The 26,319-nt window shown below is 39.8% G+C and overlaps 1 protein-coding gene and 1 long non-coding RNA gene across 7 annotated transcripts in view; one reads left to right on the forward strand and one right to left on the reverse strand.

The window, feature by feature from the left end:
- Positions 1-11,017, forward strand: part of LOC111245965 (chorion peroxidase-like) — a 94,670-nt gene extending 83,653 nt beyond the window's left edge. For all 6 annotated transcript variants that reach the window (XM_022795027.2, XM_086981775.1, XM_086981776.1 and 3 more), the window contains 7 exons: positions 112-309; positions 499-654; positions 2,419-2,637; positions 3,028-3,163; positions 4,993-5,553; positions 7,030-7,199; positions 7,775-11,017. In XM_022795027.2, coding sequence (XP_022650762.1) covers positions 112-309; positions 499-654; positions 2,419-2,637; positions 3,028-3,163; positions 4,993-5,553; positions 7,030-7,199; positions 7,775-7,953 — 1,619 coding nt within the window. In that variant the 3' untranslated portion in view covers positions 7,954-11,017. The remainder of the gene's footprint in view (positions 1-111; positions 310-498; positions 655-2,418; positions 2,638-3,027; positions 3,164-4,992; positions 5,554-7,029; positions 7,200-7,774) is intronic.
- The window catches only part of LOC111244952 (uncharacterized), an 86,329-nt gene continuing 67,143 nt past the window's right edge, over positions 7,134-26,319 (reverse strand). Inside the window, exons 3-5 of the long non-coding RNA XR_015322368.1 lie at positions 14,503-14,677; positions 13,990-14,125; positions 7,134-7,271 (exon numbers count right to left, since the gene is read on the reverse strand). This is a non-coding gene — a long non-coding RNA (uncharacterized LOC111244952). The remainder of the gene's footprint in view (positions 7,272-13,989; positions 14,126-14,502; positions 14,678-26,319) is intronic.

Genomic DNA, 26,319 nt, shown 5'->3' on the forward strand with positions numbered 1-26,319 from the left:
ATACCCATTTGACCCTTTTTGCCTTCAAGCGGCTTGCATAGTGGATAAATACCACTCGAAAATACTTCTCTCGAACATATAGTTTGTCTGTTGACAATTTATTTCTTCTAGGAGTGTCGATGCCCCGAATTTCGGAGACGGGTCTTCAGTTGCCAAATCCTCGTCTGGTATCTACAACAATCCACGTAGATCTGGATCGCCCCTCAAGACACGTATCGCACATGCTTATGCAGTGGGGACAGTTCTTAGACCATGACTTTGCGCTCTCCCCGATCATGAGCCATCCTGAAGAAATTGTGGATCTCGGAAGTGAGTTTTCGTATTAAAGCTTCAGTCATAGTGATTTACATACTCGAGCTGTTAGTGAATAAATCAAATTTTAATCTTTATGTTTGAAGGTTTTCATGACGTGCCATCGGGCTATATACAAATCGAAAATATAACCAGTAACCAATTACCTATAAAATTTGAAAATTGTCAATTAACTATCCTTATTAGACCCAAACGACGTCGTTGATTGCTGTTCTCCGAACAAACGCCATGATCCAAAATGCTTCTCGTTCGATATTCCTGAGAATGACAAGTTCTTCAGCAAATACGGAGAGCACTGCATGAACTTCCCACGGTCTGCTCGCTGTCCCCAGTGCGCTCTAGGTAAGTCCATATGAACATATATCGCATTAATTCTGTGAGTAATGGCCTCACAACCGTTATATGTTTGGGTTCTAAGAAAGAATAGCGGTACTTGCACTATAAATCATGTCCCTTAATGTTAAGTTATTAACTTTAAGTAATTGTATACTAGTAATTCCGGTAACGCGAATTTCAGAAGCCTAATATTTCGAACACATTGAAATAACGCTTCTAAATATAATTAGACAGGAATAATCTGCCTCTGCGGCATATGTTTGTCCCTGTTTACATTTGTAGCATGTGTCTATACGAATACACGTATCGAAAAAAAATGTCTATTTGCATTGTATGTATAAGAAAAGATATATCTGTTCGTTTTTACCGTTCAGGCTTCAATGGATAAAAAGCTGGAGGTCTGAGAAGGTGTACATTATATGATAATAGTCGATTATGCGAACAGTGGTTTACCATCGACTGCAGCAGCAGCAGCAGGAGATCCTACGTTTTGTTCTATTGCACTAAAGCAACACAGAGGCCAGTGTTAAAGTGAAGAACTGATTCTTTAGGCTGGTTTTTCGTCATAGGTCCTATCATGGCCGGGCAATCACTCAACGAAAACCTACTTACAGTAAAAGGTGGTACGCATTGTACGCATGGTGTGGTTGCACGCATTCTAATGGTGGCGCATTAGAATGCGTGCAAATCATAGCATTCGCATCACGGCTCTACAGCCTAGCAACGAATTGCTTGTACAACTATGTTCGCTGCTGACGTCCTTTCCCTTTTTCTGACGATATACGTCATCGTCGGTATAACCCCCACTCCGTCATCTCGCACTTTTTGAGCAAGGCTTGGACCCTCTTAGTGTAATCCAATGCTCAAGTAAATACTCATGCTGGAATTGAGGACTTCTCCGCGACCGCAGCAACGTCAAAGAACAATGGCGACCATTTGTCTATGCAAACAGTCGACTATTAAGAAACATAAGTTGTCCGACAATAGTGCATGAGAAGAATATCTGATTGAAAAGCTTCAATCTTCATCCTTACTTGAAATGTTTCTTCTGCTTGTATATCTATTCGAACTTAGGAGTTTTTGTAGCTTCCAGTTTGTCCATTTAGAGAAGGCGCTACAAAATTCACGTGTCCAGCTGTCGACCTCCTAGAGACAAGTTCAACGGAACTGTGTTCCATTAGGATCGCCTAGGCGTAAAGATATTGCGCTAATCGACGCGCCGCATATCGCGTTGTGGCCCCGTCTTATAAATATATTAAAAAACTCGTCATATCAATGCTCTTCCCCTACTAAAACAGATACGACACTAGGACATACTATTAATTAATCTTTATCCAACTCATTGGAAATATCCACCGTTTTATTACTTCAATCTGCGTTTAAATGGTCTACTTTGCTCGCTTGGGCCTGTTTCTGAGGTTTTGTCGAGATCAGGTATTATTAGGCGAAGTTAATTGCGACCGCCATTAAGATTCTGGGTTCCAGACGTTTGTCTATAAAAAATAATCACAATTCTGGTCACATACGACATATTTGTAAAGAAAAAAATAAAAATAATGATCTGGTCTTTGAAAAAGAAATTTGACAATCTTCTTGACTGTCGATATAAGTTGTAATTCGTGTTCTGAGCTCAATGGTATTACAGAATTAATATTTCTAAGGTCTAGCTATCAAACAGCAACTGCATTGTAAGTTGTGAAGAATAGGAGTGGAAGCGTTTTCTCAGAAAAATCTAAAACTATATCCATGTTTATTTACATGCGTTTTCAGGTCCCCGCCAGCAGATTGATGCACTAACGTCATTTATTGATGGTTCAAATATTTACGGTAGCAATCAAGAGGACACGTACCGTCTGCGTACCCTTGCTGGAGATGGGAGGCTCAAGTTCGATGTTGGACAGAGGGGCGACATGATTTTACCTGCTTCGTTCCATCCAACCCGCGATAGGTGCTCACGACCCGAGGAAGGAGATCTCTGCTTCAGAGCTGGTATAAAAGTTTCTCCAATTTATTGTATAGAGTTGTTAGAGTAACAGAGTAGCCAATTTATTGTATGCGGAAATATTATTTGGTCTTCTTCGTTCGATTGACGCCGCATCGGCGTGGGCTTTCTCTTAGTCAAATGCATACGAGTTTGATCGGATAGTGTTTGACTTTCCCGCTGTGCATGATCGTTCGTATGGCTCAGGTAATATTTACAAACTACGAATACAAGGTAGATCGTGGTGGGACTAAAAACCCGTCCGTGTTTACTAAATAGATAGTATAATAAATAAATTAGCACTATACAGTGCCTCGTCTTTGAATTAGAACGGGAGGTGTGTGCAGAATTTCTCAAGGATTGTTCTCCTTTTTTTCTATGACGCCGTCATGTTACAGGCGACGAGCGTGTAAATGAACAGCCTGGACTCACTGCCATGCACACACTCTGGCTGCGTCATCACAATGGACTTGCTGATAAATTGGCCCGCCTTAACTCTCACTGGGAAGATGAAAGGATATTTCAGGAAGCCAGGTAAGTTGCATCAGTAGACAGCTAATGGATATCGTACGTACGAAAGATGGATATTTACCATTATAATTTCGTTTCATTTGAACCATTTTGCTCACCGCTTAAGCAAATCTAGTCGAGCGTTTTTTTCAATGCATAAAATGAAAAAGTTTATTGACAAAATTTGTTTAGTATTATATTTACCAATAAAATTTAATGAAGTTATCATATCTAAATAAGCACCTTATTGCTATTACTTGCAGCAGTCGCGTAACGACGATTCCGTATTTGTTCGTTGCCTTACGATATAGTAAAACCACAAAATACACGCATACAAACAAAGCACCCCATCGCAGCTAGCTAAAGTAGCACAATGATTTGTCTGATGATTAATAATTATTTGAAAGCGGAGGATTGCCCTATAGTGGGCTGATTCGAAATTTTGACTGCTGAGAACGTATCCAAGTAAATATGTTCAGGTTTGAACTATCGACTCTAAAATCAACGCAAAGTTGTCTGGTTGAAGAGCCAGACGCTAGCAGCTTTTGTCGCTGTAACTGCTACCGCCACGGTATTTTAGATTTTTTGCCTTTTATATTCAGATATCTATGGTATTCAGTTTTCTGGGTCGATATCTATAGGCTAACCCTTGATAATCTGCAATTGGGTTTCACCTTATTATCAGTTGCTAAATATCATAAATTGTCGTTGTGTAGAATGTGTGAATAAGTTGTGACATGGATAGATTTATACTGTCGTGCCGCACTGACAATTTTGAAAGAATCAGAGATATGACCATTATAACATTGTGTTCATAGCTTAGAATGGAAAAATGGCAAGTAGACTGGAGCTTGTTCTACACCTCTACTCGGCCGGCCGGCCGGCTGGCTGGCTGGCTGGCGAGCGGATATTGAAGTCGTTCTTACTTCTTCCCATAGCCGGCTTTAGCGGTTTTGTCGAACGATTTCGGGCTCCACGACGATCTTTGTTTGTTCATAACTTCTAGAGGCATAGGGAGAAGTAACGGCAGGACCTTCAGTTGGAGCTGTGAAGTGAAACGGTTGAGTGAATGATGGGTTAAGCGTCAGTCACGAACAACAGCTGGCCGCGTCTTGGAAACAGGCGGGTAGCTTAAGTGAGGCTGGACACGTCGCTGAAAGTGATGATCAAATTTAGGAGAGACGTCCGTTTAAGTGACGAACGAATAGACAATGCAAATATTTAGTATGGCAATCGAGGATACTGCACCAGCAGCAGCAATGTGTCAGTGGTAGGAGCGCCTCTGACAAAGGACACACCGGCCAGTGAGCCGGATACAGAGAAAACAGCGCTTCCAGATCTTCTTCTCTTCTCTCCCAGAGTTCTCTTCCTTCTTCCCAGAGACCAACTTTCCTGGTTTGATCAATGGTGGCTGGGGTTGATCTTGTTTTAGGCGGGTGTTGCTGTAACAGTCAATGTGGTATATGTCGGTAATTGTCCGTGACAAATTAAACAATAAACCGAGTTACAGTCATCTTGTAGACTTCAATATGTGCCTGTCTATAGTTGTTCACGGTCCACGTACATTGCTATAAAAATATGCTAACTATGTATCTATTAATTAGCTTCACCTACAAATCGAACGCAAAGAAAGGCGGAAGCGTAATGTATGGTTGTGTAATGACCGCCAATGGAACGGTTATTAATCCGCAGATATAGTTTCACCGATGGATATATATTAACGCACGACGCGTCAGCTTTCCTGTGTTTTGGCATTTTTCGTGGTGGTGGTGGTGGTACATGTCGAACTGATGGTTTTAGTGGGAAAGCTTCGCTTATAATTAGTATTGATTAACATTAACTGTGCGGTTTAGGCGTATCGTAATAGGCCAAATCCAACACATCACCTACCAGGAGTTCCTTCCACTTATCCTCGGTGATGCATTCTATCGAGAATTTGGCCTGGAGACACTTCCCTATGGCTACACAACATACAACAAAAACATCGATCCCACCATCCTCAACGAATTTGCCGGTGCTGTGTTCCGGTTTGGCCATACAATTCTTAACGGGCACTTTATGGAGGTCGACACGCACGGTAACATTAAGCGAATTAAGCTGCAAGACAACTTCTTCAAGCCGTTCGAGTTCCGTCACGGCAAAATGGAGAGGATCATGCGGGGCCTTCAGAAGCAGCCTTCGCAGGTGTTCGATAACTTCATTACACATGACGTCACCAACCACTTGTATCGTCTCTCCAATGAATCATTTGGTCTTGATCTAATTGCCCTCAACATTCAGCGTGGACGAGATCACGGTCTTCGTGGATATACCGATTACCTCAAGGGATGCTTTGGTATCGAGGTCAATACCTTTGAAGACCTTGACAATGTCATGCCGCGTCCTGTCCGCGAGCGTCTGGAGAGCCTTTACGCGTGAGTACTCCTTGCCGCTTTCAATTTAGAAAATGTATAGAAAAAATTTAACAAAAAAAATCCCCGGCACTTCGTAAGTATTTCGCTTATACCTTTGTAGACAGGAAATAAGTTTAGAAGTCGATCATTATAGAGCAACGTTGATTATTAGACAATATCACCATATTAATTCTCCTTCTGCTAAGTGATTTTCTCAGCATTTCTGATACTATGCATTGAAGTGGGCCGAAGTCACCTGACTGGGGAATTAATTAACTAACGGCGGGACTTGCACCAACTGGATGGGAGATTTTTTCACTCCTAGTTTCTTTTGCAACACAAGTTGTCCTGTGTGCTTTGGATATTATTATACAATTGACTCCTATTTTTTGGAGTAAAAGTAATTTTTTTTTATAGCTGAATGAGTTACACAAACATTTACGTGCCCGCCTGTCTTTGCAGCAGGCGGACTGCTTAGAAAAATCAAAGCCTTAGTTAATCGAACCCAAGGAGGCTAAAAAAACGTTCTCGCATCCTCGATCAGCTTCATAAATGTTGGCCGAACAAAATAAGCAGTTATGTCCTTTCACGTCCACACAAACACACTAACTACAGAATGGCGTTTGCCACGACGCATCAGTCCATTTATAGAAGTGTTATAAGTGCTTCTGCTCTCTATTCTTGCAGCAACGTTTGCAATTGCGAACAGTGTAGAGGGGGTCCTCTTTATTCTGGCCCTGGCACTAGTGTCCGTGTCGGTAGGACTGCTGTTGCTGTTTCCAAACTCTGCCATTCCTGATAAGTGACTCCGCGAGATTGTAATGCTTCTGCAGGCTTGATTCCTTTCGGGCCCTTTTCCCTTTAATAAATCAAGCAGGGGCTCTAGAGGGTAATAAGAGAAGTCATCTTGAACGACGAGAACGCCCTGGACGTCCTTAATCAAGTGGACGGGTATATACACGACGGTCGAGCAAATCGAAAGGATCGCCAGTGTCAAGGATTACAGACTTGCTGTCATTATATAGTTAGTTACATGTACCACAATGGTCCAAGAGGCGTGGTAAAAAAGGCAAATTGTCATTCTATACCAGGACTTTCGAAACTGAGTAGAGTTCAAGTCAAACCAAAACGGAATAGAGAAGTTCAGCGGAGCAAAAGAGAATAGGGCTGTCCCAAAACTTGAACAGATTGCGACCTGATATTGATGCATGCACTAGAATAACTACTTCGAACTACGGAACGCAATACGTTTCAAATGTTTTCCTCTAGATTTTTCGAAGTTGTTCTACGGTTTGGTAAATTACTTTCGTAGTTTCGTAGGTACCGTACCAGTGCTAAACACCTGTCTAGGAGCATAACGATTTCACATATCTGTCATTATTCGCATGGAAAGCGGGCGATCAAGTTATTGTTATTGGTAGCTATACAGGTTATACAGATGGTAACATAACTCTCGCGTTTGTTCGTTGTCATTTTGTTTTTATATTGTGGTTACAGTCACGTGAACGACATTGATCTGTTCACTGGTGGTGTGTCTGAGTACCAGCTGCCAGGAGGAGTCGTTGGTCCTACCTTTGGCTGCATTATGGGAATCCAGTTTTGGAGACTGAAGTATGGTGACCGCTTCTACTACGAACATGGCGGACAAGCTGGATCTTTTACGCCTTGTGAGTAGTACATTTTATTCCCAGAATCGTTGGTCCGTCGACCCAGCAGCAATTGGCAGGACGGCTGATTACCTTCAGAAAAACCGCAATTCCAAACATCTGACATTAGATTTTTATGTGTGAGAGTCTAATCAATTTTCAGCTTCTCGGCTTCTTTGCAACGCTTCGTCGTCCTTTACTTTTTGCATATTTACCAAATTAGTCGCATCCTTGGGCGGCAGTAAACACCCTTACTTCAAGCGAGCCTGCAGTTTTATTGTAATCGTCTAGTTCCTGAATCCAACTTAACAGAATTAGTGCACTAGTTTTCGTTTTTCTCTTGCTTAATTCTCTAACTTACTTCATCAGCTAATTTAATCTACTTCTAACTTACATGCACCATAACTTGCAATGTGTTGAAGCAAATCACTCGTCCTAACCGGTCCCATTTCATATATCAACAACTAAGATTAGTTTCGAAAGGCCGTAGATATATTTCGAGCATATATATATATATATATATATTGTTGGAGTGTTGCAGTGCTGACACTGACATACATAAATATGATCCCTATTTTGGTCGTTTGTGATTTCAGCTCAGTTGACGCAGATCCGTAAGATCACGATGGCCAAGATTGTTTGCGATAATAGTATAGGTCAGCAGTTCTCTCAGCAGTGGTCACTGCAGATGGTCAGTGAGAATAATCCTGAGATTCCGTGCGAATCGTTCGCCGATATGGACATGAGTAACTGGATCGAACACAGCGCCCGCTAAAATTAGCGGATCGTCTAAGAAATACCATCATCCTAACTACCAACGATGTCGACCTCATCAACTAAATCCATTGTGTCATTCAAATTATTACTCGTTGACTGCCGAATCCGTTGCTGCTGTTCCTGTCAAGAGAATCGCACACATCTCAACGAAAGACCCAGACTCGTGTCACATCTACTTCCTGGCGTCGACAAGACGATATTATAGTACAGAGCTCTATATATGTGTGTGTGTGTGTGTGTGTGTCTGAGTGTGTATATATATAGATACACACACACACACACACACACACACACACACGCTCACACACACGCTCACACACACACACACACACACACACACGTCTAATATAGACGTACGGGTGAGGTCATAAAAATTAACAAGAAGTTCTGCAGAGCCGAGCACTCACAGTAACAGAAATACGAGTAACACGAGTACAGTGACAACAGTATATGAGACAAGACATCATAGATAATATAGAAGAAAAACAGACAACTGCCGAATTTATTGATTTGTCACCCCCAACCAGCATTTGCTACGCACTCCGCAATCTGGCTATAAAAGGAGTACTCGATAAAATCTACTAAGCCAGTAACAGCAGGTGTATTAGTTAAGGGTACAGCTGAAGAAGAACCTGAAGGCTGCATTTGCTTCTTAAACGATCATCCCAGATAAGGAAGAGGTGGACAAGAGCAATTGATTATGCTGAGCTTTTTATTCAATTTTTTACCCCTGCTGTGACAGGCGTACGCTGACTGGTGAAGGCATCGGGTGGCATGAAAAAAGGCCACTTTATGAAAAAATATAAACGAGTGTTCGGGAATGGTATCTGGCGGACGATCCGTTTCCCTATTTGTAATTTAATTTCTTTCCTCTCTCGGTGGATCGTCCGCCTCAGCTTCGCGGATTACATTTGCGACCGCTGCTTTTCAGACAGTCGCACTCACTGCCCAGAAACTGGCACAAATATCTCGACCATTTCCGCATAGTTCGCAGTGTTGCTTACCCATGATGCGCCTTCTTTTTTACGCAGATTATAAGTGGAAAACAATAACAGCGACCAAAGCCAAATGATTGTCGTGCACGCCTGAGAAGGGACGTCAGAGGTAGCTGCATAAATGGGCACTGCTGCTACTAACGGCGATAAAAAATCAAATTAATATGATCTGTAAGGCTTCATGTACTACAAGTATACGTTTATTTGGAAGGCAAACACTTCGAAGAGATCCTCATATCACGCTGATAATCTGATCCGTGTAATTCGGTCCTGCACAGAGGACCTTAAAATCAGACGAAATGGCGCCCAACAAGTTCGAGTAAGCATTTTTTTTTTACTTTTATTATCACTCTCACTCACACTCTCTCTCTCTCTCTCTCTCTCTCTCTCTCTGAATTAGACAAAGGAACAAAATGACTTGTTTAGAATTTTGAGTTGTGGATCCGCCTGCGATACAGTAACGAACAGTTGTCCCCATCTGTCGGAACGCCCAGTGAGAAGATGGGAAAAATAATAGCCCATTAAGCTATATGGGTCATTGGAATAGAGCAGTAAAATCATAGAAGCTTTCTCATTTCAGAAATACTCAACATACCCATTAATTTGGCAACAGCTATCTTGACCACGGACTTCTGTGCGCAGGCACGTTTAATACTGACGCATTCTGACAAACGATTCATAAAATAGATTTGTTTAGATCCTGTTGTTCCAGGATGCTGTTTTAAATCGAAATGTTTAAAATCCTCCTTTGCAACGCTCGCCTGAGTGACTCGGAAGCGGTAGTTCATTGCCCACGTTATTTTTTTGTCAGGAACACTTTTATAGATGTCATCTCGGTCCGACTAACAAGTATTAAATACGTTAACACGATTAATTAACGGGCGTTGTTGTTTCGATGACTTACAAATCCGTAGCCTTTTCTTGCTCTCTGAGCTTCACTTTTACTAGATACAGACACACAGCCCGAGATACACGTACCTCAGATAGTAAAAACATGAAAAACATACGCCACAACGACACCGAGATGACACCGACTGACAAGTTTTCTGATCACCAGAGGCGTTCATGCACGGACACTCCAGCCAGCCGTGGCTAAAATAGGTTCCCTATTAACCGATCGTCAACCCGTCAGATATAGCATCGATTAGCGTGTGTACGCTAACTACTATCTAATAAATGGACGACTCAAGCTAGAAGTACAAACAACAGTGAGCTGGCATAGCAAAAAAAAAAAAACCAGAGAGCTAGAGGCAAGTCGTAAATATCAGATTATTGTTGCTAAATAAAACGGCTTAGTACATATCGGTGCAACGAGGACGGCAACGGAGTGACTACAGAAAAGTAGAAAAAAAAATCAACATTATCTACAACAACGACAACAGATAGTCGCCAATTGATTTCAACTGCCGGTGCGAACATTCACTTGATAGTAACTAAATACTGCGGAAGTCAGGAAGGCATGACGATAAGGGAACGTGAACGTGTTAAGTACTACGATGAATGACGTTGGGCGGACACCTATTGATAGCGTTCGATATAATTAAATAAAATAAGATGGAAACGCGACCCATTCGTAATGTTTGTATGCAAAACAATTATTATTCGACGAGATACCACTATCATTAACTGTAGCACAAATGACAAACGACCATTGCCATAGTACCGAATCAACCAGTGAAGACCATGAATATAATGAGGAAGAAAAATGACGGAACAGTAGAATTCGTGTTGTCAAACATAAACGAAATAACGTATTTTTGTAGAACATACATATTAATTGAAAAATATAAATTTTACGATGATACAAATAAGATGGAACTATAGCAGCATGAAGATGGCCCTGTAGTAATTTATCTTGGATAGGTGACTTCAGATGGACGACTTCGATATTTCGGTAGCGAATGATAATGTCAATGAACAGATATTGGGTTTTCGCCTGTAGGGGTGGGCGAACATGGCTGTCTACTGAAGTACAGAGTGTAAATACTAAATATTGTTTAATAATAACAATATATTTGACTGCAGATCTTTTGTACATAAATAAACTTGGTTTCATTATTAAAACAATTTAATCGCGTGCTTCTTGTGGCTGTTTTGTAATCTAAATCGTTTAACCTATATGGCCTACCATATATATGTATACAGGTACAAATTGTACGAGCCAAGATTTGATGAAAGTCGCAATGAGAGTTTCGCCGGAAGCTTTCCATATTTATTATAACATTGTCATGTCTTTGTTAGGCAAGCTCTGTTTCGAACAGAGCCGAAGAATAACCACGAAGAAGGTTTGACGCCAGGCTCACGGTACTCGACTTCGTAAGCCTCCTCGTGACACTATGCCGTTGTCGGTTTCCGATCGCCTTGTGGCTGTTGGGTTCGCGTTCTAGGGACATTTGTACACATCAGTTAAAAGAATCTACGGGACGGTTATAATTGAAAGGACCCTTGGGAAGCTCAGATAATTTCAGTGCTTAGATGCGTCGTTTAGCAGACATCTTGCCAAATTCAACTAGTAGTGGGGCAGTTTCCAAGGATCTAAGATATACGCCGTATGCTACGAAATGATGCTTTCTTCAAAGCAAACGAGCTTACACGTCGTCACGCATTCACCCATCATAAGAGTGCACGAAGCTGAATGAGGGCTAGTTATCTTTTTACAGTGTGTGTGTGCATCGTGCAAATCTTGCCTATTGTATTTAAGTCTCGCCGAAGAGCGAAGCTGAGTTCATCGAAGTTCATTTCGCGAAGCGGAGGTATCGGTAATCGGTCATCTGGATGCCGACCACTTCCTGTCAAGCTGAGCTCTAGAACACTGGCGGCCTTTGTGCAAGTACTGCAACGAATTGCTTTCGTAACACCTAGGTTATCAAATAGGCCTTATCGCACAAGCCAGTTAGTACGCATATGTGCATTAGAAATACGTATGCAACAAACAACTCAGAAGCTTTTAGCCATTACGAATAACGGTAACGATTATTGTCTAGGAAGGTTTCATTGCTTCTCAATATCATTTAGGCTCGCTATATGGAACGGATCTTTGGGGAGTTTTAATGAAAATGGCGGGTATTCTGACGCAATTTTTGCCAGTAAAGCAGATACTTCCATGGGGAGTCAAGTCGGTTAGAGAAACTCAGGAAGATTGGCTCAACAAATAAAAGCACGCTACAAGAACCTTGTTACACTGGGGCATACGGAATCAACTAATAGTATATAACTAGCTAGTAAAAGCAAGACGAGCATTAATAATTCTATCTGATCTCGGGACCGAGTTCAGGCGCGGGGCACATAAATTACATTAGCTTATAATGCAACGTCCGGCTGCGTTAGAAATACAATATATTAGCCTACAATTAAGGACGATGCAGAGGACAATGTTTGTCAAATCTGTAAGGTGAAAATAAACCACTACTAAACAAGGTAGTCATCCAGAGACCATGCCAAACAATTCACCAGGATGCTCGCCTGGGAAAGTAAGTCCTACCCGCCCACAGTAGAAAGGCGTTGTCTTGTTAGAATTACATGAATTATTAATTACTAAAAAGATTACCCTAAATGTGGGGAGCCGGTATGAGCATTGCTGATACGAGCACCCTAATAAAATATACAGACCTCAAACCTCAAGGATTCAACAATTTTCTTATACGTGACACGTTTCCAGAAGCTGCTGTCAGGATGGCCCTGTGGATAGCTCAACGGTAATCATTCATCAGTCGAGGCATTTTTCCGTGGCGTTCCTGCTTCGTACAGCAAATTATCCTTAGGTCACCGAAACAATTGTAAGAAAAGTTAAAACGGACGTACAATAGAGGCAAAACAAAATCTACACCCATCCAATGCGAATACCAATTTTTTACACGAAAATCCACCGGAACGTTGCGATGAAGAGCTGAAGTTACGCTAGTGTAAAAAATGCAAAATTTGTATCACACAGACCACATCTGATAGTGATCCCTATCTCAAATTTTGCAAATCACTTATCTCTTTTAACAATCATACAATTTTGACTTCACAGAACGGGAACACAGGTTAACAACGAGGTGGAGCCGCTCTTGCCGAACTAGTAGCACCAACGGAGATCCGGGCGAACGGAGGAGCTCCAACATAACAACAGGCTTTCCGGAAACACTACACGTCGCACATTCTGACAGTGGGCACCCTGTTTTTTCGCGAAGATAGTGTATTCTTGTTAAGCTACAAAACTGACAACAGATCGCGTAAAGATATACAACGAGCATATTCGCTCCATGAATCAGGCGCGGGTCCAAGTCGCGGCGGGATAGTCGAAACTTTGTCAGCTCAAACATGCATGAGACTTATTTTTCTACTTACTTCTACTTATTTTATATACTTGCGCGAGTAACTTAAACGTATGCCAATTATAATAGTAGAATAATCCAAGACAGTACATGAAATGATGGATAAGGCAATGTTTATGTGGCCCTTCAATGCTCTCCAAAGTGGAACGGAAACGTGCTGGAATCAATTTATTTTGTATCGAGAGTAGCTTCAGTAATTTGGACAATAGCTTAGTTACATAGTAAAAATGCTTATTACGAAGTTGAATTGTGATTGCCCGTAATATTAGAAAAGATCAGTGGACATTGTTCGATAGGTGTTTTTGTGACTATAGTAAGAGCAAGGGGTCATGAATGTATTAACTAACCCACCAGCACGTATGATGATCCACCATTGATAGACAAAACAATAACAAACAAGTACAATGAATTGAAGTGACGTCTGTACTCCCGTTGCATCGCCACCTGCGTGCTGCTTGTACATAACGACGTTAACATTAACATATGATAAAATTCATTTACAAATTACCTTTTAGTAAACGATCTACGTTTATTGAGCGCATTAACTAAACGTGACATGGTACACTCTAATTACTAGTTCTATTAATTTTAATCTAAAAATATCTCCCTTTATTGTCTAACTTACTTAAAAGAAATCTAGGAGAGCCTATGAGTTCCCGGAAGGGGATTTCGACATCATGGTGAGATCTGAATGATGTTCTTATTAAAATGTTATTAAGATACCTGGCGAGTATGGTGGATGCCGAAAAACCTTTAACGGTAACATCTGCATTCTTGGTCCTCGCGGTGTGAGAGTCAAGGGCTGTCGTTCAACAGCAGTGGCTTATAGCCGGTTAATGCACAGCTTGATCATGATATCCTGCAAATGTTGGCAGTAATCGACAAGCTAGGATTAATGTCATCATCAAGGACAACACCGGTTTTGGATATCATAAGGTTTATTTGCCCATTTAAGTGATCGCTCGCGATCCCCTTTTTTTTAAATGAGAAATCATGATTTAGTAAAAGAATGTGTTGATGTTGTATTGTGGAGGCAAGGAGAAGCAAGCGTCTCCACGTTTATTTTCGATCCTTGCTCAAACTAAACGACACCCATCTGCCTAAAGTTTTACCATGTTCATGCAAACAGCTATGCTACTTGTACATAACCTTTACCTTAGCATAATAAAAACGTTCACACCGGTGGACGCACCTTAGATAGGCTTCTATAAGAGCCTTCAATGCTTCGGTACTCGCCTTTAGAGGGCAGGGCGTCTTTCACAAGATTCATTTTCAAATCCAAAATTTCATTGCTGGAAGTTTTACAGCGTTTCGAGTAGTAGGACCTTTACCAAATATACTGTTGTTTCAAACTGCTGTAGTTTCCCGCTGAAAAATCCGCTCGAACGATCAGATTTTCACGGCTCGCCTTCTGAAAACGATATCATTTGCATCTGGAATGAAAATACTTGGAAGTATGAGACTAGTCCCGTTACGTACTGAGCCATCTAAGTTACGATGTTTTGCGAATACACGGGATTTGCTGTAACTGCGTCTTCAGCAGTACCATCTTTCGGTGACCCCCGAGAATTATGTCTTGTTCTGTATGATAGTCCGTTTTAATCCCAGATATTCCCAGCTATCGTAATGTAAAGCATAGGAAACAAGGCTTACACCGAGTATCATAAATCTTGCAGTCGGTTAAATATTACATCAGCGAAGGCGAGTCGTTCTAGCGAACTATAATAGACAAAAAAAAAGTTTTTTAATGGTGCGCAAGAAGTGGAATAAATATATAAAAACGAGTAGTGATACTGTAGCGCAAGTGCATGTAACACAAACGAAGTGTTTTTTTTTTCCTATTTTATTCGCTGAATCTTGCTAGTGGTAGAGAAGACGCTCGCGATTAATAACCTGAAATTATCGTGACTCCTAAATTCCGTATCTCATTATACAGTACTCTTCTTCGATGCTTTATAGCCACGAGTCGATATTTCCTAGAACGTTTTACTTATTGTATTTTTAGAGAGATTTATAGAACTTTTGCTTTATATATATATATATATGTATGTATTTACTTGACGCGATTAAAGAGAAGGCCAAGATAAGTTTCATTTAATATTACGCTATGGCTACTTAGTCCTCTATAGGTGTCAGATATAAAATAAGTTCTGAACGCATTGTGTTATTACTGTTGCTATATTTTGTTGTCGATCGTAGAGTGAACAAAGATTCAGCTTTTTGCATGGTTGACGCGGCTGCCTGTCAAGGCCATACATAAGTTGCTATCGATTTCACTGTTCCTCACATCATAGACGGTTCACAAGCTACTACCACTACCACGACTACGATAAGCTGAGTATACTTGTACATATTGTATAATAGAGGATCAAGCAACCAATCTCAAAGAACGCTTCCGCTCCTCTCACTTGAATCGAAAGTGTTGCAGTTTCTTTCATACGATTCTTCAGAGGCGTAACATTGTTACCATCCTATCTTTTAGCAACTTATGCGAGCCGTTTCTAAGATTAGGAGCTCAAACACGTAAGCACGAGCTTAAGCCGTGTCAAATAATGGAGTGTCAGGCCAAACAGCTCAGCCATACTCTCAGTAGTCCATCGTTCACCTTGAGAAACTGTTGGACGAACAGCCTAATCAAAATAGAAAACGCTACTAATTGAAGGCCGATTAATTGTTTAGTGCAGGGAAAGATTTCAATATACGTGCGGTGATCAATACACTGACCGGACGAATCCTGGTGTCTTGCCCGTTACAGCGGTACTACCCCTCTTCAAGGATGGAAAGGCAAAATGAATGAAGTTCAATGAGTCGATAGACATCGATGCAAATGCTGGACTTCGACGCGGTGCGATCAACTATAGCTGGTACCTTCATCGTGTTGTGCCAGATGTCACCATAGGTTCTTTTCGATCAGTCAATTATCGTATCGATCATTTTTTTTTTCATTTTTATTATTCGTAACCGTATCAAAGGATCTTGCGCCGTACATACCAGTCTAAGAAATGTTTTGTTATTAGAAGTGTTAGCCAAATTTATCTGTCAATGTTAATAAATATAGTACGAGTCTAACAAAACAGCACCGATCGATCGGCTTTCTACGAATTACACTGCACTAGGATACAGCAGAATTTTATATCGGATGCCGAATTGGGATGTATCTGTGTAACGCGCCTGTGTGTCCGAAATCATGAAAATTAAATGCGGACAATTTAAGTAGTAGGTGTGCGATAACGTAGTAAGAGACCCTGGGGCCGCACTTAAACCTTTCTATCTATGAAAATGCCTTAATAGACCTGAGCATAATTCATTGACTGATGCCTCCAATCGGCTTTTATACCTTTGCCTCATACCGTATTTTTTCAGTATTTCTAATGAGGCGATATACATTGTTGTAATTTCGGTCGCCATGGTCCGCATGTTTTTGCCTTCGAAACATGGGATCTTTGTGATTGCTAAATAATACCACTTTCAGCCCCTCGGTATTAGAGCAAAGCTGAAATCGTTTAGATAATGCCCTAGTTGAAACTCAGTCGATCTATTTTTGCATATGGCTTTTCGAAGATCTGTCGAGTTTTACAGAAATTATGGGTTAGTTGGTTGATCTAGCTCGACAGAGAGTTCAAGTAGAAAAAAAGTATAAACATCTGCTAGTAAAGCCAAAAATGTCTTGAGATATGTTTTTTACAATAAAAGATACTTAACTGAAACTTTAAAGAAGTTTGAAAATTATTAGGGAAAGAAACTTGGAGGAGGGAAAGAAAATCAATTGACCATCACAGCAGAAATGTTTGAGCTTTTGTTTTTAACTTAATTTTTAACTGTTTTTGATTTTGAAACGTCAAACAATAACTTGTTTTAGTACTTCCGAGTCAGGCAAATTAGGGACGGCCATAAACAACAAGCCTTATTTAACCGAGGATGTACGTCCGAAAGCGGCGCTCTGAAGTAGCCAAGTGGGCCGTATGGTTTTGTAGATTGCCTCATCTAGACGAGTGAAATACTGCGAACGGCCAGAAACATATTAACAATATCTTCGTTTGTGTGGGGTGGAAGATTAACAGACCTGCGACAAACTGATCTAGCTTGCTACCTTGTATAGAAGCTTTCATGCAAGCGTAGCTTTGCGAACATGGACAGATCAGTTAGCTTTGATGAAACAAAACGTTCGCCGCACGGACGGACACCTAAGGAAATTTTCCATTTTCATAGGGACTCAAGAGATTTATCAATTACGGCTCAAAATCAAAATGGCCTAGGTTTAACACCTAATTGACCGAATACGTTTACGACGAATACGAAAGACAACAAATATAAACAATTTTTTCAACTCTCCATAGGTGTGCTTCTTGTAACTTGTCTCAAACGTGAACATTTATTTATAGTAGATTCAATTCAAAGAATCTTTTTGCTTACACCAAAATCATTTTGAGCAACTTGATTATTTCACCTCAGCTTAATTATTTGATGCTTACGTATAGAACCTCATCAGCCACGATGGTGACGTACTAACAATGACATAAGCAATGCGCCATCGCTAAAAATTCGGACTAGGCTGCAAAATTCAATCGTCTTGAGTACAGAAGGTGTACTGATTGAATAATGGAAAATGAATGTTTAGAGTGTAAAATGAATAGTGATGATTATGACAAGTAGTGATCATGAGGTAGCTCAATCCATTTAAAAAAAAATAGCCTTATAAGTATCGATTTTAGGTCTACATGAGGGACAAATCCTTTATTTATCCTGGCCTAATTAACAAACTTTCCTAATTATTTTCATTATTCGTGATGATAGCATCTTAACATCTGCAAAAATCTAATATGTCAAAGCAGACTTTTTATTTACACGGCGGGCTTCAAGGCTTACGCAGTCCTTAATACTAAAAAGGACGTTTTTACTTTCAACTCATTAGCCTTATTAGTTGACCTTTTAGTATTATGCCAAATCACTGACCAAATTACCTTATAGGCACAAGACAAATATAAATCGAAGCCTGTCTTCGATTTATATTTGTCTTGTGCCTGGTACCTGTTTCAGATTCACTAAGAATGGAGATACACTGTAGTGAAGGCAATCTTAATTGAATCACCCTAATTAAAGACATGAACGATCGTCTAGATGCGTGGGATTCAAACTAAGCCTGATTTCATTAAAAAAGTGCGATCTTTATCTTTAAAACAAGGGATTTTTTCATAAAATAAGACCCTTATTTATCTTGATTCGAAAAGTTGATAAAATAAAAAATATTACTTGAGACAGGCTCACTGTGACAGATACGGCCCACTAAGCTCTGCGATGGGTTTACTATCGTCACCTTGTTCATGCATGCAATATCTAAGGGAAAAATGAAAATAAGTTCTACTCTCAGATCAGTATAACACAGTGCACACATTTTTAGTACAGAATTACAGAATAGCTTTATAAAACAGAAGCTGACAAATCGTTAATAAGACCCCAGTGGAACCGCAGATGAGTCCACTAGAGGTAACATTGTTCCATAGGAAAAAAAGTTCCAATGTCGAAAGAGGGGTAATGGCTGCTAATAACAGTGCAGTGCCAATCAGCTGTCATACGTAGAACGGGCCAGCGTCAATTCCAACGTCTCAAATATTAACCTGTCGAAAAGTCGTTGCTCAGTGCCGCAGACAGGAGAACAACGATTATACTATGTTGTTCATTTATTCAAATATATATATTTTGTAACAATTAGGGTAGTTTGAAGATGATCGTTTCTGACGAGAAATGGCCAAGCGGACTGTGTTTCCTCAATACGATCATGGCAACGGTTGCAGGAAAGCTGTTTCCAAAGTCAGAGGTGTTTGAGCGTCCTTTTCTTTTCCGATTACAGCCTTTTTCTCACATTTTTCACTAAATTAACGTAGACCCACATTATTATCAACATTTTAAAATGTTTAGCAGCATTTACCATAGAATACGCGAATGGGTGAGGCTATTACCAGCTACTGCTTTTATGATCATTCCTATAAGACTTATGTCATTATATTTTTGCTTTCAGGGACGTACTGCATTGCAGGTTTTAGTGTTCAGATTCATTTTATGCATAGACGCTATACTTCCTATCCGTACGATATGCTACTTGGAGGTCGGCGTACAGACAAGCAAGCGTTTTCATCCGAAACCATCTACACGGACTTTTGGTGCATTATCTTTTTTTAGGAACGAGGTGCCGGCAGGACAATAACGAACCCACTTAAAGCTAGATTCATTTATAAAGTGGTATTTCTTATTAATTCACGCAATTATTTCAAAAGCCACATTGCTACTTGAAGTTATTTTTTTGTTTACGTAGCGTCGCACATTCAGGGCATATTCGGGGTGTTTGAGGAGTTCATGATATGGTTATTTAGTTACAACGCATTTAAGTACTGCTTCCTCCTGACAGTCGCTTTCTTCATCTGAAATAGGATTAGTGCGAATTCTGAAGCTTGCCGCAAAGAACCCTCGTTGTTCTCTTGGGAAGGTCAACACGTAATGGCCGGCGTATTCCGAATGCAATTCGGCCCCTGGATGGCCGCTTGGATGTCACACGAACCGTGAGAGATTTTTATTTGCCGGATGAAGATGCTGATGCCTGAACACGAGTCCTTTGATTGCGGGGCGCAGTCACTGTCACCTCGATTTTCATCCTCGATAAGATCATTAGGCTTTGTCAGAAATATGGTTACATAAATGCTGCAGGGTAATCAATTACAATTCAATAAACTTATGAGTTAATCTATTATAATTGCAGGGTCCGTCGAACGATGCTCTGGCCTTTGTCAAAATTCTGCTTTACATTGGCAATGATATGTACTCAAGCCAGGTAAACCAGTGCAAACAGCGATGGATGTACGGTAAGAAATGACACCGCAATTGAACAACATTGTTAAATAACCACCATACAGGTTACATGTGGAAGCAGATATGATCTAGTTACTTCCTTAAATCAAGTAGCTATATAGATTTTTCTATAGTTTCCAGTAATATATATCAATGGTGCCCTTCGATGTAAACCTGCGTACAGCCAACATTTCCATAGGATCATCTAGCTGATAATGGCGGCCTCTTAGTATGAGCTTGTAACTAGGCCCCTGTCTGATATGCTACTATTGAGTAAGAAATGTATTATTTTTATTGAATATTCGCAATGGAAATGTGTACACTACATTCAAGACATTTTGCATAGATCAATGAAATAGGCAAGAGGATGGCTATCTGTTAGCTTTTAAATTGTTTCTTTGTATGAGTTTACAACTGGTTCAAGCTCACTGGACTCGGCTGTGTATTTCTTAAAGCTACAAATGTTTTTATAGCGGGCGTAAGCTGTGCCGTACGACAGTCGGCTTACCTAACATAAAATATTTCGGCCACTATATCGATGAAGTCAAAATTACATTTTTTAATGAAACTAATGGGTAACACAATGTTTTTAACAGGCCTTTGATGTTGTGGCGCTAATTCAGATAAGCTGATCGTAAATTGCCCTAATATCAAGTTATTCTTTTTCCAGCCTCAATCAAAGGTGCGGATACTTAACTCAGAAATGTCTATTTTATGATTCCAGCTACTTCTAGAGCTGGAGTTATCGAATTCGTGGCATAATAACACGATAACTGGTATGGATACACGATAAATGCCAATTTTCGTACAAAGACCCTACGCGGACCCCTAATCTACCTCGAGCCGGGCAAACTGTTTTTACTTAATATGAAACAGGCAAGTCAACGATTGTTATGAGGCTTTGCTGTGAAACTGTTTTCGTGTTTAGCCGACAATTAAGCTATAGCTGAGCATTTGATTTACGGTAAATCATATTTACGGACATATTATTAATCGTAAATATAGCTTCACGCTACGCCAGACTTCATCTACCTAGCAGTTTTGTTAGTTACTCTTCCCCCACCAGGGGTGCCAAATAATAGTGCCGTAATTGTAAAATAATAGATTTGTGGCCGGTCCTTATTGAGATTTATATATGAATAAAAGTCTGTGCCGATGCAGTCCATAGGCCATGACTCCTGTTTATTCGATTCCGCTTAAAGCCGATTTGATTTAATGAGTAAAAGAATATATATACACGGTCATTACTGCCTTGGCCTTTATCCTAAAACAACTTTACTGGACTTAGCGAGAGATATTTTCAAACTTTTGAAACTTATAAACTGAAAATATCTAAGGATACGTTTGCCTGTTCAATGTGGGTGTTCTTCAAAAATGCTCTTATCATGAAGTAGAAACTTAAGATTTCTATAAAACTTGCAATGATTTATAATGGTTTTATTCTACTCTTTTTTTTATATATCGGACGTAGCTTGTAATTTTATATTTTAATTATATTGTTGTCTGAGGACTGTATTATACCAACATGGTAACGGAATGATGCACTGTCCTGCACTTTTTTTTTGTTATTTTCACTCAATTCTTTGATAAACTAGACAGTTTATTTAGCGCTTGAGGGCATCATTTCTACCAGCCGTCTTCTTTAGATGATGTCCCACAGTGTGAAATTACGCTGCGCTGTTAACAACTGATCCATTGTTTTCTGGCAGATTTTCGTTCGGGCCGGTAATCAAAGAAAACTTCGGGAAAAGGTTGCCCTTTGCCACTTAACTATTAACATGAGAGTAGTCTGACACTTACTAAAGCGTAGCACTTGTATCATTATCAAGTATTTGGCACACTTAGGACATTTGCGCCTTGCTATTTTTTTCCGTGTGCTGCTGTTTTTGCCCATTTGGACAGAGTAAATCCTTACTGATCTGAACACGAAGACCTCATTTCTACTTGATGACACGCATTATTATTTATCTATGATTCCCTTAGCAGAAGCAAGTTGACAGACGGTGTTTTTCAGCTGATTTGAGGTGTTTTATTGTTACTGACAAACGTCTGCTTAATATTAGCTTCAAAACGTATTCAGTATAAAACTTTTTTCTCGGTTGTATACGATAATATATTTTTAATCGCTTCTTTATTTCTCATTTGCTAACCGTTATTTATATCCCAAATAGCCGCACTGCATTTCTGTTAACTTTTTAGCATATTTTTAACAAATCGCGTCGTTACTCTGCGGTGGATATGATGACCAAGAAAACTGACAATATATCTATTCAAAAAAGATAAGATAATTAGAAATAATATATAAAAGTGGTAAACATTTCAGTATGCATTGCTGTTAGTCGTTAATTATTTGTGGAAAGAACTATCAAATACAAGCGAAATAAAGGTTCGAAGACTTTTTTTACAGTTAATTCTAACTTAACTTCGACCAATAAAATACAAAAAAAAAAAACACGAGAAATATCATATCATTTTGGCGAAAAAGGAGACAAACATATAGTGCTTAAAAGCATATAGGAGACCCATAGAGTGAGTACTTGCTTGCCTTTCGTGAACTCCACACTCATGTGCTGAATACAATAGCGGTTACAGGGCTTTAAAGGCGACATTACTTACAGATGCGCCGGGGTATCGCGGGTCGTTTCGTTGCTTTCATTTAAAACCTGACCGTCTTCCAGGTTACTTGAATGATGTTGGATTCTATTCATCTAATTACTACCACAAAGCCATCTTGCCTTTCCTACATTTTCTATTGTGTTCAAAGGATATCCTAAAGAATAGTTGACATTAATAGCAGCGAAGCTTCTAAATGGCTTAAACCACATCTGATATAAGCGCTTATTTTTTGTCTTTTACACATTTGTCACGCCATGCCATCTAATTCTCGAAGTTTTGCGTATTTTACTTTTTGAGTATTTTACTACAGATTCAAGCAGGTTTCTTATATATAGTAATTATAGTCTAACACACACATGTATAGGGCACGTTGTGTGAATCCTATGGGTAAACTTTGTTGAGCTGTTCGTCATAGCATGCATGCATGCGTTCATCAACCAGCCTGGCCGCAAAAATAAAGCCAGTTGTCACTAGGAAAAAAAAGGACAGGTTAAGCCTATATGTCGTTTTTGTGATTCTGGCGGCGAAGATCAGCTATTGCTCAACCTCTTCGTACTGGGCGAAGCGTCAACAAAATACAGAACTTTTCTATTGCCCAAATCGATTTGCCTCTTTGTGCTTTTTTGTAACTTTTGGACTTTTTGCCATGTTGAGATCGTGCACCTGCTGTGAAAGCAGTTTGTCATGACTTTTTTTTTACATTATTTATGAAAGAAAATCTAATTCCACTAAAAATTTTCGTATGTAGCGTGCTTAAGGAACACCTTAACAAGTTGGCACCTGCTAATGTAGTTTGAGGAATAAGAGGAACTCCCGATATGGACGAGTGTTCCTGTACTGTTGGGAGCAAAAGTATACGAACCCAGTATTGCTTATGCGATAGATTACAGTGATAATATATGGGTTAAATAAGTATATCTTTGCGTGGGATTCTCATGTAGGGTTTATCACTTTCACTTGTGGGGTCTTCAGATTAGTTTCAATCGGCACACCGATGTCGAGGATCTTGAGCCTCAACAAGCATTGACATAAACAGACCATGACGTTGGAGTTCCACGGAGCTGGGGTCCATCCATCTTAAACCCCCTTCCTTTTCTTTGAGTTTGCCAACCTTTTCAAGTTTGTTTTTGTTTTTGAAGGAAAATGCCAAACTTTCAAGGCACACACTCGGTTGAACAGCAAAAACGGTACGACCCCGAATTCGATCCTCAGAACACCCCACATAGAAGTTGAAAACATCCAATCAACTACGGTGCTGTTTTATTCAATGACAAACAGAACGTCTTGATGGTGAAATCTGGAAGACTGCTGAGTATGTATTATATTTTCAGTAATTTGGAATTCAAGAGAAACATTTGTTTTTTCCAAAACTGCCAGCTGACCAATTTCGATGTTCTTTATTCGAGTTTATTTTATACTGACCATAACTATGCAGTACCAGTTTATTATTTATTTCATAGGCATGAATCCTTTCAAATGCTCGATCGTAAATTTACGCATATCTTATATACAAACACCGAAATTATCTGTGTCTAACTTTCAGCATGTTTTCATTTTATCTGGTGTCTTTTTTATGTAAACTAGTAGAATATGTGTTGGTGCGCCACGATTTCTTCTTTCGGCATTTTCTGATCTGCGGAGGCAAAATAGTCATATGTATTTTAGAAAAACGCCGACAAATTACTGTAAGGTGTTGTTGCCAATGGCAGATGCTCTATAATGTTTCACCCCTCTATGTTTCGAGCTTCACGTCCGGTATCGTTAGACATTCCATCAGACAGCTGGCTCCCGGGTCGAAGCAAAGTCTGTCTCTATGCCTGGTTTGAAGCTGGACCACAACGTATCCCTAAAATTAGCAGGCAAATACGTTACCCACTAAGCTATCACGGGAACAAGTATCAAAACCCATATTGAGCAAACTCTCTAAATGTATGTGTGGTATGTATAATTACAGCGGCAATATGGTTCTATTTACATGGATTTAAGATATAAGCATATTTATTGAATTTTCATACTTCGTTATATAACTTCATTCTCCCGGCTTGCAGTTCAATGACTGTATATCGAGATTATATAAACAGAAAATTGATTCCACGGGGCGAGGACCTACATACAATATGCATTGACGTCTAGAGGTAGCTCCTCATACAAAAAACATGTACTACAATTGTCCACTTTTTGCCTCTCAAATGAGCGCTTCTAATTCACAAAAGATTCTTGTCTTAACAGATCATTGCGCGACGGCTTTCCACTCCGTATCAAATTGTACTAACTACGGCGCTGCTGACCTAGATCCGCGATTTTTCGGTTACGCTCTACGAGATATATGTCTCTAGAACTGCCAGATGAAGACTGAATGTGTCATCCGCGATCTGCATCAGCTGACCAATCCTGACGAAAAAAGCTCAAACAAGTCTTGTCAACGTGACCCGGTCCCGTGGGAGCTATATTGTTGCCAGGTTGTAAATTGTAATGGCAAAAAATTCGATAGGAGCTCTAGCCAATATTTATTGGTGTTGACGTTGAAAACTTTTCACGGTGGTCCATAGTACTTCGATTAGCTGACTCCGTTTAGGTTACAGTATCAATTCATAGGTCTATATATTTCTATAAACTATTTTCGTTCCGTTTTGTATATACTGTAAAGAAAAATACGTTGGTTTTACTGTAATTGTTAGTATTCAGCTGTGTACATTGAATTATTATGTGTAACTTGCACCTGTGCATGATCCTGCATACGAGACGAAAAGATTCAGATAAAGGTCAATAAAGTAATACCTAGATACGTATCTTAGCCACTTAACCGAAGAAATAGTTTGAGTTGTTTCTCAGCACTGAGGAAAGGATCACAAATAGTTTATTTCTGCGAATATACCCAGCAGCGGTAATGATACTTACGTTTTTACCGCATGCTAACGGTTTTGCGGACGAGCAAGCGGCCTTAACGGTACGTGTGTACGTGGGGCTTCTGTTGACCTCGTCACATGCTCTGACGGTGCTGTCGTATTTTAATCATTTATCATGGTACTATGGTAATAACGTTGCTTTTATCGTCGCTTCCTTTGAAACAGTCTCTCTTTATAGAAGCGGAACAGATTTGATACTCTGCATACGATAAACAAATCCCCTACAGCCATGGCGGCGTTTTCGTTATGCTCCTAGAGACAACTAGACTCCATTTCATCAAAACACCTTCGTGTAGTAAAAAAAATTTGAGCACAGTCAGTCGATTGAAATCGTACTGATGTACTGATTTATATATACGTATGTTGGAAAATCAGGTCCATGCATTTCTTTCGAGAACGGTGAGGTTTACGGACAGGTATGAGAATACGAGTTAATAAAAAAAAGCTTCGCGTTTTGCTTTCTGTGAATTCACTCTAGTGGCTGTGTTTTTTGGGAACATCATCAACAATATTTTGTTACTAAGAAAAGGGGTGTAGAAAACTCACTTTGAAGCAGTAAATATTTTAGCTTTGCCCCAGTCGCTATAGCGAAATATTTAGCTTTAGGGGCAAAATTAAATTTTCCAATCAAAGCTATACCGATGGCAGAAAATTAGTCCAGTCTGCAAGGGTTTATATATATATATGTATA

Source organism: Varroa destructor, unplaced genomic scaffold, assembly GCF_002443255.2.
Source record: "Varroa destructor unplaced genomic scaffold, Vdes_3.0 BEIS01000002.1, whole genome shotgun sequence".
Lineage (NCBI taxonomy): Eukaryota > Metazoa > Arthropoda > Arachnida > Mesostigmata > Varroidae > Varroa > Varroa destructor.